The sequence below is a fragment of the Saccopteryx leptura genome, chromosome 11 (assembly GCF_036850995.1).
Source record: "Saccopteryx leptura isolate mSacLep1 chromosome 11, mSacLep1_pri_phased_curated, whole genome shotgun sequence".
In the NCBI taxonomy this organism is placed as follows: domain Eukaryota; kingdom Metazoa; phylum Chordata; class Mammalia; order Chiroptera; family Emballonuridae; genus Saccopteryx; species Saccopteryx leptura.
In genome coordinates this window covers 80,036,004-80,048,138 of record NC_089513.1, presented here as the reverse complement: position 1 = coordinate 80,048,138, position 12,135 = coordinate 80,036,004, and the positions used below count along the sequence as shown (strand labels likewise).

Sequence of the window (12,135 nt, the reverse complement as noted above, 5' to 3'; positions counted from 1 at the left end):
AAAAATTAGGTATCGGTTCTGCTGCGAATGGGTGTGAACCAGTTGAATCCTACCACTGGCATGCTCTCATCTTCCTATTAACAGCTGAGGAAAAACTCTACAGGTGAAAGCATTTATCTTCATTTTACACCTTCAGGAAAGATAGTGCTGACGTACAAACATTTAAAGAAATGGCCCTAATTCCCTATGTCTTCTCATTTATTTGTGACTTAAACAGCCATGGGAACAAGTACAAGCTTCACACGCACGAAATGGGAACATCTGCTGTAGGAAGTATATACTTTTCATCTTAGCTTATAACAAGTCCATGTAACTTAGGGGACAATTTACACAACTGTCAACAACTGATAGTATGATTATAATGATGATCAAAACAGTTAACTTTTAAAAATCTGAATTTTAATTGTTATCTCTATATCTAGATAATATTAAGCTCTAGACTGAAAAAAAATGGGGGGGGGCATATAATGTTTGTGATCGTTGCTACCGACAATGAAGCTATGGCGTGTAAGAGCCCATTCCTGTAGACACCCATATAATTCCTGCCTAGGGAGAATGAGGGTGCTGAAAATCCACCCCTCTAAGCTTACCACTTGATACACGGTGTTTGTATTTGGTATATAATATGGGCTTAAGTCCCAGAGACTTGGTTTCAAACAGTGCCTGCCAGTAAATGACCAATTAGTTAACTGTGACATTTTAAAAACTGATTATATTCTCTTGGACTGATATGAGAAAGTTGTCAAATCACATAAGATGCAGGCCTGAATATCTAGATTTTTGGAAATTAGGGGTGTATAGCAGAACAAACAGAACACCCAAATATTTTTCTTATTTACTTATTTAACAAACAGGGCGTCTGATTTCAGTACCTGATTATTTGCTGGATGATACTCATTTGTGCTTAATTATCCAATATTGACTGAGTTCTACTAGCGCTACTGTTGCAAAGAAGGAGACAGAGCAGGGAAAGCAGTCCTGCTTGGGATGGAGAGTTTGTCCAGCTCCTTAGCTGGACATGCTCTGCGAACTGATGTTGTTATGACAGCCTCGTTCACATTTTCTTAGTAAAAAGCTCAGAGAGAGAAATATGAAAATTCAATGTTTTAAATGAGACATGTTTCTTTCGAATCCTGTGTCCCTACTTGCAATGTTTTAAAAAGTTCATATCAATTTTATATTTTAAATATCACCCTGAAATATAGAAAATATGTAGAAAACTTTATGCTAAATATTGGATGACAAAAATCTTGTCTGTTAGCAAGTGATTTAGAATTTTAAGGGAATGGGATGCAAAACACGTGATCTCGCAGTGTTTCTTCAGCTCACAGCTGGTAAAGGAATGGACTTGAAACTTACGCTTCTTGACTTGTGAACTTGCCCTTTCTTCTTTGTGGATGGGGTGTTTGATCTCTAATGCCCACCCTAGGTCTGAAAAATCAGTTGGACCACATTTTTCTTTCTTTCTTTGTTTACACAAGATGGGCGACTAGGTAAAAACGGTTATTTAAAATCCGGAAAGAGGAGTCTTGACTCCATCCTACCAATAACGTTTATATCACCAAAAACACTGGGATCAAACCCAGTGGACACACTGGACTCTCAAATACTCTTTAAAAACCCACCTTTTCTAAAATATATGTCCATCACGTACGCAGAATTTTCTCCCCCACCGCCAATTCCCAGTGCTCAGGGCAAACAGACGTGCAGGCGAGCTGTGCTATTGCTCTTGCGTAAAAACCGATTTTCCTTATATATTTGAGTAGAGATGGGTTTATTCACATAAAGTTGCAAAGAAAAGAATGTGCAGAACTATGTCCTGGAAAAAATATTTGCAAAGGAAGCAGAGAGAAATCGTATTTTTTAGGAAAATCTGAAAGTTGTCTCACTTTGACCTAAGTTTTAAAGAGAGTTGGGGGACTCAGGAAAGTTTCAGGGTGCCGGCTGTGAAAGTAAGTATAACAAAGAAGGCAGGAAGGAAGCCTGAAGACTCTCGGATCCGTTTCCCCCAAATCCCTAATGATTTTGTGCACAGATTTCTTATATTTTTCTTCTTTTTTAATGGACAAGAAACACAGCCATCCGGCAGAGCGGAGGAGCCCTTCAGGGCAGCGCGGCGCACGGAGCCGGCAGCCAATCACCACCCAGCGACTTGCTATATAAACCCCCGCCGCCCGCGTCAGCACACGCCGCTCTGACAGTTTTAAGTCTCTTTTTTGTCTTTTTTGGCAAAACTGAAAAAGAAAATGTCGGAGATTGCTCCAGTTGCTCCTGCGACTCCCTCCCCTGCTGAGAAAACACCTGTGAAGAAGAAAGCGAAGAAAACGGGCGCCGCTGCCGCCAAGCGCAAGGCGTCCGGGCCGCCGGTGTCCGAGCTCATCACCAAAGCCGTGGGCGCCTCCAAGGAGCGCAGCGGCGTCTCGCTGGCCGCGCTCAAGAAGGCGCTGGCGGCCGCGGGCTACGACGTGGACAAGAACAACAGCCGCATCAAGCTGGGTCTCAAGAGCCTGGTGAGCAAGGGCACGTTGCTGCAGACCAAGGGCACCGGTGCCTCGGGCTCCTTCAAGCTGAACAAGAAGGCCTCCTCTGGGGAGCCCAAACCCAAGGCCAAGAAGACGGGCGCGGCCAAAGCCAAGAAAGCTGCTGGGGCAGCTAAGAAACCCAAGAAGGCCGCAGGGTCAGCTACCCCCAAGAAGAGCGCCAAGAAGACCCCGAAGAAGGCAAAGAAGCCGGCGGCGGCTGCAGGAGCCAAGAAAGTGGCCAAGAGTCCGAAGAAGGTGAAAGCAGCCAAGCCCAAGAAGGCAGCTAAAAGTCCAGCTAAGGCCAAAACCCCTAAGTCCAAGGCGGCCAAACCTAAAGCTGCGAAACCGAAGGCTGCGAAGGCCAAGAAGGCGGCGCCTAAGAAGTAAAGTGACAGCGGCAGGTCTTGCTTGGAAAATCTCAAAGGCTCTTTTCAGAGCCACCCACCTAATTCCAGGAAAAAGAGCTTAACCAGATTGTGTGTGTGTGTGTGTTTCCTTAAATTCACTTTAGTTCGGGTGGGGGGGAGGGGACAGGCGTGCGCGCGGTTGGGTTCCCAGAAATCCTACAGGACCCGTAGTTATTGCCCAGGAAAATCCGGTGGCTCTGAAAATAGCCTTTGATTTTTGGTGCTGGGGTACTGCTCTAACCTGTTAAGTTTTCCCTTAGTCATGTGACTCGGTTTTGGGCGGCCTCACACGGCCAGTATGTTGGGCAGGACGCCGTCCTGCGTGACGGTCGTCGTTTTGTGCCCAGGAGGTTGTTGAGTTCCTCAGAGCGGGTGGCGCGTCCTGGCCTAGGCGCCTGTCTTGCCGCCCTGTTTCTCGCGCCCGGACGTTAAAAGAGTGTAATTCTCGTAACAAACCAATCTGAGGGAAGGGTTATTCAAGTCTGCACGTTTCCTACAATTTCTTTTCCCATTGGTTTGTAGAGGTTTTTGAGAACGAATCAGAATGTAGGACTGGATTCACGTGCAAGCTCGAGTGAAAGGACCAATTAGCGGTTAAGTCTTACATATACACATATACTCTGAAGCAGTTAGAAAGCTTGGATTTGTTTTTTTTGTTTTTTTTTTGAGAGGGAAACAGCATCAAGCTATTGCTGTTCTACCGATAATTGGGCTGCCACTCTGAGATGAAGACAAAGTGTTAGGCCAGCCCACTCTGCCGGTTTGTAATCGCCCCTGTTTGCCAGATTCCTTCCCTACATATTTTGGGAAGACCTAGGGAGCCACAGTTGCCTGCTGAGCAGGCAATGAATAACTAGGGAGGGAAAACAAAACAAAAATGTTTTGAAAGGCAGAGTGGTTGGCAGAAACTCCTGGACTAAAGGTGATCAGGGCACAATATGGACTCTCAGAAGAGGGATTCATTTGCATGTCCCGTTGTTTTCACTTCCCACTCCACCCCTGGGAAACCCACTTAATTTTACTGGCAAATCCTGACAAAATTCTGAGTTCTACAGGCCATTAATCACAATGGATTTTGCAGTACCCATGACTTCTTTAACAAGAGCAATCAGATATTTTTGTATTACTTTGCAGTTTTTGTGATTATCTTGAAATAAAGTTTATGCTCATTCTGAGTCCTTGAAAATATTTGTTATTCCTTGCTGCTCCTTGTTGCTTGATGTTATTAATGAAATACATTATTTTAGGAACTCAAATGCATTCTGATATATTTTACTGTTGCTAACTTTCTTGTCCTATATGCATTAAGTATAGTATTTAAAAACATCCCTTTGTAAAGGTGGTGGTAGGGCTCCCTATCCATAGAGCCTGCAGTATGATACCATTCATGAGCCTCTGATCCCATCACCAGGGGGCACAAATATCTTGTGGCTGGAAGGTGTCTTCACCGTATTTTTTGTGTATAGCATCTCACTGGATAATAATTTTTTAAATTTTACTTTATATATATATATTTTTTTAGTTTAGTTTAAAAAGGATGTATGTAGCCCGGGAGTGTATTTCTGTCTCCTCTAACCAGTAGTTCTATTTTTCTCAATTGCAGCTGCATCCCATAATTTCTTCCTTTTTCTATGGTAGTGGCTTGGTTGAGAAAGAAGACCTGAGTAAATGAAGGATTGTAAAGTAGTTACTCAAAAGAATCTTTTTGAAAATAAGAGATTGGATTGAGTAGGAAAGATGGGTAGCAGTCTTTAATAACCAGAATGACAGGGTTAAGCTTTTGGTTAAGAGTGATGGAGAATAAGAGAATTATGAGGGAATTAGACATTCAATGAATGGTCAAAATGATTACAATCTCTGTAGTCCTTTGCAATTTACAAAGCACTTCTATGACAGCCTCACCATAAAGCATTTGCATTAGGTTCAATTAAAATGCTTGTTTTATGGTTAAGAAAGCTCTAGTTTAGAAAGATGAAATGAACAGAATCACCTTACTGTTACTTGACCTGAACATTCCAGACTGGTTGATTAAGATTGTTTCTGGGAGAGTTTGAAATGAACTAGATCAGGTATTATTACATCTAGGTTTAATATCTTGGCCTTTTAGCACCAGTGATGCCATTTTAGGGCTACAGTTTTTGTCCTTTAACTATATACACTTGTGAAGTACCAAGCACACTGTCCTAAACACCCTGGATTAACTCAGCCAAATATTAAGTAATACAAAGTAGCAACTGCTAAAGAATTGGTACAGCTTTTTTTCTTACCTTGTTCATTTCAAGTAGTTAATTATACCCAATCTTTTCTAATGTTGACATCTTTATAATTATATTAATATTAAAACCAGGTGCCTGACCTGTGGCCCAGTAGATTGAGCAACGGCCTGGAGTGCTGATATCCGGAGTTTGAAACCCAAAGGTCCCCGGGTTTGTGGGCTTGAGCACGGGCTTCACAGCTTGAGTGCTGGGATGCAGGCTTAACTACGGGATCATCAACATGATCCCAAGGTTGATGGCTTGAGCAAGGGGGTCACTGGTTTAGCTGGAGACTCCTTCTCCAGGTCAAGACATATAAGAAGCAATCAATAAAAAACTCAAGTGAAGCAAGTATGAGATGATATTTCTCTCCCCTCCCTCCCTCCCCTCCTCTCTTTCTCCCTCCCATATATATAAATAAAACCAGGCAACATACTGTTAACTAGACTACATTGCAGGGTTTATTCAGCCCTCAGCAGATTTTAAATGCTGTGTGTGTGTTTTTAACCCTATGTAATCTTATCCCATGTATGTAATGGTAACCACCACAGCGATGCAGACACACAAACTCCCACCATTACGAAGAAAATCCTTATGTAACACCTTTATAGTCAATCCACCCACCTCTTCCCTATCTCACTCATCTGGTATCCATCTCTAATTTTATCATTTTGAAAATGCCACATAAATAGAACAATACAATATGTAACCTTTGAGGGTGGCGCCCCTCCCCCAAACATTATGCCCTGAAGATCCACTCAGGTTGTTACATGCAGTGATAGCCTCCCTTTTTATGGCTGAGGAGTGTATGACAATTTGTGTTATAATCATTAGTTTAAACAATAAGTTATTTCCACTTTAGGACTATTAAAAATAAATGTTAAAAACCTTCAAGCACGGGGTTTGTGTTGTTCCTTAAGGCACCCCTTACTCCCAGTTTGGACTTGATTCATTTTTATTTCCTGTATTCCATCTTAAAATTAATTTTTAAAGTTACAGAACTGCCGCTATGATGACTGTGAGCTTAATAACCCTTTCCACAGGCAGGTGTAAGTCACTTTGTATTGTTTTATCACTTGCAAGTTTTCAAGTTTCAAAAATATTGAAGTGAGCTTTTCCAGGTATTTCTGAAACTTAATTCTGGGTTCTGTACTTGAGAATTTATTTCAGCAAGTCAACAATTTTGTCGAATAAGAAAGCCAGGTTCCGTGGTTCCCGCCTGGGACTTAATTTCACTAAAGTACAGTAATTCACCAAACAGCCTCTTGTATTTAATGTTACTCCAGGCAAAGAGATCTCTTTGCTTAATGTTTGTAGAACTGACTAAATCTGCAAATTGTACATTGTCTGAGGGTGTTTCGGGATTCTGCCATTTTTGACGGCGACATGTGAAATTTTTCTCAATGGTTGAGGACTTATAGCAAGCATGATTAAAGCTGCATTTGTGTAACACATAGCTTCTGCCATAGATAATTTCTCTTTTAAGAGCAGTAACACCCTAAACAGTGAATTTGCAATCTTTTTGCTTTAGCAATCCCTAAAATCTCTGTCGGGTACTAATGTCACTCCCCTTTGCCTCCAGGTCTTCTAATTGAGACTTGGGTGGCTCTTAAAAGAGCCTTTGGATTCAAGGTTACCGCTCACTAAGAAAAGCTCATGCCCTCTCCCCGCGGATGCGGCGCGCGAGTTGGATGTCCTTGGGCATGATGGTCACGCGCTTGGCGTGGATGGCGCAGAGGTTGGTGTCCTCGAACAGCCCCACCAGGTACGCCTCGCACGCCTCCTGCAGCGCCATCACGGCCGAGCTCTGGAAGCGCAGGTCCGTCTTGAAGTCCTGCGCGATCTCGCGCACCAGGCGCTGGAAAGGCAGCTTGCGGATCAGCAGCTCGGTGGACTTCTGGTAGCGGCGGATCTCGCGCAGGGCCACCGTGCCGGGCCGGTAGCGGTGCGGTTTCTTGACGCCGCCGGTGGCGGGAGCGCTCTTGCGGGCCGCCTTGGTGGCTAGCTGCTTCCGTGGGGCCTTCCCGCCCGTAGACTTGCGCGCCGTCTGCTTCGTACGAGCCATGACTTACTTGCACAGGAAGTGGACTGGAATAAACGTTTTGACCCAGTATTTATAAAGGAACAGAATTATTCTGATTGGACTGTTCGCAATTCCCGTCGTCGGTTACTGGATTCCGGAAGTGTTCCGCGGGGTTCAAGATTGCTTTGTCCATCCTGTGCGAGCCTCTGATTGGTTAAATGGAATCAGCCGACTTTCCTCCAGCCCCTTAAATAAAATAACTTTTTAAGTTATTTGTTGTCTATTATGTCTTCCCTCCCCACCACCATTATGACCCACAGACACACTTAATATTTTTTGTATTTTCTCCTGTTTGTAGAGAAAGGCGTTTGAAAGAAAAAGTGCTTTAAGTACGTTTGGTTTTTTTTTTGTTTTTTTTTAAAAGACACACCCGCCATTTTGTGCATAGTTAACCTGTTTTATTCAGGTTGTATTACCAACATTTTTTCCCTATTTATAAATCCTTTGAAGCCTCTCACGATTATTATTTCACTGTATTTTCAGTAAATTCCTAATTCAGTATAGAATCTTTGCTAGAATTATGTCTACCATTAAGGGTACCCGCAAACTTCTATTTCATGGAATCCCTGGCGCTTTAATTTCGGGTTTGACTCAAAATGGTAATTTGATTCTGCCGTTTGGTTTTGCTGCATTTAAAATGGAGGAAGCCGATAAGAAAGCATTCGCAATGCAGAATGTTAAAATAGATGGCATCGATCCAGAGCCTTCGGTGAACCTTTTTTAAAACGCTGGAATGGCCCTGGCCGGATAGCTCGGTTGGTCAGAGCACCGTCGAGAAACAAAGAGGTTTCTGGTTCGATCTCCTGGCAGAGCATATACAGCAACAGATCGATGTTCCTGTCCCCCTCCCCCGCCCCAAATCAATAAAGTGAAACAACAACAAAAAAACTAGTTTCTCCACTCCAGCATTAATTCCAACACGCTGTAAATCGAGCCTACAGGCACTGGCTTTTAAACAAGCACCTTAGCAAACTTGATTTACAAAATAAAATGCTGGAATGGCTCAATGATGGGCTTCTGGCCGGAGAGAACTGGGTTGTCTTGGGCAATTTACGGAAAGCCTACGGAGCGGTGCTCAGAATTGGACTCAGCTAGATGACAGAATTTACTTACCTGGTTTTCGCATCCAACGAGGTTCCAACTCATTTAAAAAAAAAATGTTTTATCAAAAGACTTAAAAGATTGATTTTCTTTACAGCACCCCTGAAAGTGTTTGTTTCTATCCAATAGAAAAAGAGTTTAGGAATACCTATATATATTCTATTAACTCATTGGCTCGTTTTGGTCCAATCAGAGTCTAGATTTCTGAGTCTTTGCTTATAAGTGCTATAAATACTCGGGGATTTTTTCCTTTGTTCTGTTTTTGTTAGTCTCTCAAATTTTCTGCTCCTGTAGTTCTATACCATGCCTGAGCCCGCCAAGTCCGCCCCGGCCCCCAAAAAGGGATCTAAGAAGGCGGTGACCAAGGCGCAGAAGAAGGACGGTAAGAAACGCAAACGTGGCCGCAAGGAGAGCTATTCTATCTACGTGTACAAGGTGCTGAAGCAGGTGCACCCCGACACCGGCATCTCGTCCAAGGCCATGGGCATCATGAATTCGTTCGTCAACGACATCTTCGAGCGCATCGCGGGCGAGGCGTCGCGCCTGGCGCATTACAACAAGCGCTCCACCATCACGTCCCGGGAGATCCAGACTGCCGTGCGCCTGCTGCTGCCCGGGGAGCTGGCCAAGCACGCCGTTTCCGAGGGCACCAAGGCCGTCACCAAGTACACCAGCTCGAAGTAGACTCGCAAGTAAGCGGCTTGACTCCTAACCCCAAAGGCTCTTTTCAGAGCCACTCAATTTTGCATTTTAAGAGTTGTAGTATCTAAGTTAAAAAATTAGTGTGTCCGTAAAGTCATGGTGCACTTTTGACCGGTCACAGAAAAGCAACAAAAGACGATAGAAATGTGAAATCTGCACCAAATAAAAGGAAAACCCTCCCAGTTTCTGTAGGATGTTAGCAGTATGTGCGCATGCGCAGATGATGATGTAACGCCGTGTATACAGCGGAGCAGCCCACAGCCATGCCAATCGAGATGTGGACGGTACAGAGGAAAGTTCAGTGTGTTCTGTGGCTCGCTAAATTTGAATCCGTGACCAAAGTGCAACATGAATATCGGCGCGTTTATAACGAAGCGCCACCACATAGGAATAACATTACTCGGTGGGATAAGCAGTTGAAGGAAACCGGCAGTTTGGTGGAGAAACCCCGTTCTGGTAGGCCATCAGTCAGTGATGAGTCTGTAGAGGCTATACGGGATAGCTACCTGAGGAACCCTAAAAAATCTGTGCGTGCGTGTGCTCAACAATTACACCTAAGCAAGACTACAGTTCATAAGGTGTTAAAGAAACGTCTCTGTTCTACGGGGTACAAATTGCAGGAACAAATGGAGCCCACATCGAACTGCACTGAATAGGTATGAAACGGAGAGTTTTCCTTTTATTTGGTGCAGATTTCTCATTTCTGTCGTCTTTTGTTGCTTTCCTGTGACTGGTCAAAAGTGCACCATGACTTTACGGACACACTGTATTTTGTCTATTTATAGACGAATTTCTTTAAAATGTAAGTACAGTGTGATAACTTCAACGTAAATTTTTGTTAATGCAGCAAAGAATTTGAAATAATTTTGTGTAGTAAAACTATTGTTATATATCCTTAAATTGTTAGTATCCTGGTTTCTGTTTTAATCAGAATGTTTATGTGTTCTCAAAATTATACAATTGTTTAGATTTTAAAAATAATTTTACACTTTGGGATATTTGTTGTACATGTAACACCTCCATTATAGTACAATCTGGTTATATCAGGTTGTGTCCTGCCTCTGTGTTCCTCATATAGCTCAATATCTGACCAGTAGGTGATCAGTAAATATTGGTTGCATTGGCTTGATTATAAGTTAAAATGTTTAGAGAAGACAAAATTCCAGGCCTTCACTATTTCAGGTGAAGTAAATATAATTTTGTTACCATTTCAGGGACTTTGACATACTAAGAGTAACTACCTTGAAATGTATGCTTTCGAATTTATTAGATTTAAACTTAGTTTATAATCCTCCCAGTTCAAGATCAGTATTTATTTTTCATCAGAAATGCAGAGAGGCATTTTGTATTGTAAAGCCATTATTTTGATAATGACTTCAAGTGTGACCCCCAATACCTGAGTGAATTGGGAGGTGCATATATATATATATATATATATATATATATATACACACACACACACACACACACACACACACACACACACGGAGGTGACTGAAGGTGGGACAGGTAGTATTCTGCTTGACCTGGATGTGTGTGTTTGGCCTAATAACCCATTGTTGCCACAGCAGGTTTTTAAATAATGATGTCCCTGGCCCACTTATGTGTTCCAGAAGTTCACCAGACCTCACAATTCACCTGGAGAAACAGCAAGAGCTCACTTGAAGTTGGCTAATCAAGAAACAGCTTCTTATCTACACAGAGAGGTATTCTCAGATGCTTCTGTCATTCTTTTTCATATTCTTTCAACGAAGGGCTGACTCTTCACCTGATAACTGTCCTCCGAGACTGATATCCAAAAGAATGATAACAGTTCCTATTCTGGCGTAATGTAAACTGAAGAGGAGAATTCAGAGCTGCATCCTGGACGGCCAGAGGAGCAGACATGTGCCTGGATGGGAAGGCGGTCTTTCTATGTAGCCCTCAGCTCGTGTCTCTTTAGGAGCTATTTATTGACCTCATGTCATGTGCCAGGTATGGTTGTCAGCACTGGGGTTCAGCAGCGAGCAAATTAGACAGCATTCCCTGTCCTCGCCACAGAGTAAATGTAGAGAGCTGTGTGTGGATGCAGGTTTTCTAGATGGAGGGGAGGTGGGGTTGCTCTAAGACTAGGTAGACTAGCTGTTGCTATTGTCAGCTTGGCTTCTTTAGTTGGTTGCCTTGTTGATAGCATCCTGTTCATCTCAGTATCACCCACCCACCACCACCCTGGGTGAAACCTGAGCCTTCTTTAGTCCTAACACTCCTGAAGTCCTTGCTGAGAACAAGCTGCTGCCTGGTTTGCCTTTCATGCATCATCTCAGAATTGGAGAAAAAATGCCATGCTTATTGATTCAGGCTGTGGCAAGGGAAGAAATTCTAGAAGGGGAGATGGATCATGGCAGCACTCTGGAGGGCCTGGAGGTGGGGAGGAGATTCATGCATGCAGTCATACCATAGCTTTTTGTGTAACTACAAGCTGACCTAACCCTGTTAGCTAGGCCATGGTGTTTTGTCGAACACAAAATATTTCACAGAATGTATGTGGTGAGACTAGATGAGGTCACGGGGAACAGCAAAGGGACCCAAGAACTGAGCCAAGGTAATCCCGAGTACAAACTGGTAGTATCTATCCCACTTGGCATGGACTGTTGCATAACCCCAAAATTCCTATTTTGAAACAGTAGCCTTTCATTTGATGGTGTTAGGAGGTGGAGCCTTTGGGAGGTGATTAGCCCACAACAATGGAGCCCTTAATATAATACAAGATTAGTGGGATTAGCATCATTAATGCCCTTTATAAAAGAGCCCAGAAAGCTTTGGTCCTTTCCCTTTGCCTTATGAGGGTACAGTGAGGAGGCAGCAGTCTATAAACCAAGAACTGGACCCTCATCAGACATGGAATCTGTCTAAATCTGTCGCCGTCTTGAGTGACATTGACTGGAGGATGGTCCTGTCTCCAGACCTGTGAAAAAATAAATGTTTGTTCTTTAAACCAACCAGTTGTTCTGTGGTTTTTTTGTTACAGCAGCCAGAGGTAAGACACCATTTTGGGGGAGGGGGGATATAGACAATATCCAGTCCCT

At 43.2% G+C, this 12,135-nt stretch overlaps 3 protein-coding genes across 4 annotated transcripts; 2 read left to right on the top strand and 1 right to left on the bottom strand.

Annotated features, from left to right (window-relative positions):
• Window positions 1-2,189: 2,189 nt before the first annotated feature.
• LOC136383376 (histone H1.3) lies at window positions 2,190-4,108 on the top strand. Its single transcript, XM_066353213.1, has one exon. It carries the CDS (start codon window positions 2,247-2,249, stop codon window positions 2,907-2,909), a length of 663 nt encoding a protein of 220 aa, XP_066209310.1. The 5' UTR covers window positions 2,190-2,246; the 3' UTR covers window positions 2,910-4,108.
• Window positions 4,109-5,627: 1,519 nt separating this feature from the next.
• Window positions 5,628-8,452, bottom strand: LOC136383361 (histone H3.1). Its single transcript, XM_066353196.1, has 2 exons — window positions 8,381-8,452; window positions 5,628-7,453 (listed from the first exon to the last, which is right to left on the bottom strand). The coding sequence occupies exon 2, from the start codon at window positions 7,247-7,249 to the stop codon at window positions 6,839-6,841; it is 411 nt and encodes a 136-aa protein (XP_066209293.1). The 5' UTR covers window positions 7,250-7,453; window positions 8,381-8,452; the 3' UTR covers window positions 5,628-6,838.
• Window positions 8,453-8,608: 156 nt separating this feature from the next.
• Window positions 8,609-12,048, top strand: LOC136382974 (histone H2B type 2-E-like). Of its 2 annotated transcripts, none has more exons than XM_066352389.1 (2): window positions 8,609-9,060; window positions 10,684-12,048. In XM_066352389.1, exon 1 carries the CDS (start codon window positions 8,672-8,674, stop codon window positions 9,050-9,052), a length of 381 nt encoding a protein of 126 aa, XP_066208486.1. In that variant the 5' UTR covers window positions 8,609-8,671; the 3' UTR covers window positions 9,053-9,060; window positions 10,684-12,048. The 2 variants fall into 2 exon arrangements, 1 of the variants encoding a protein (XP_066208486.1); XR_010747355.1 differs by lacking the exon at window positions 8,609-9,060 and adding an exon at window positions 9,284-9,726.
• Window positions 12,049-12,135: the final 87 nt, after the last annotated feature.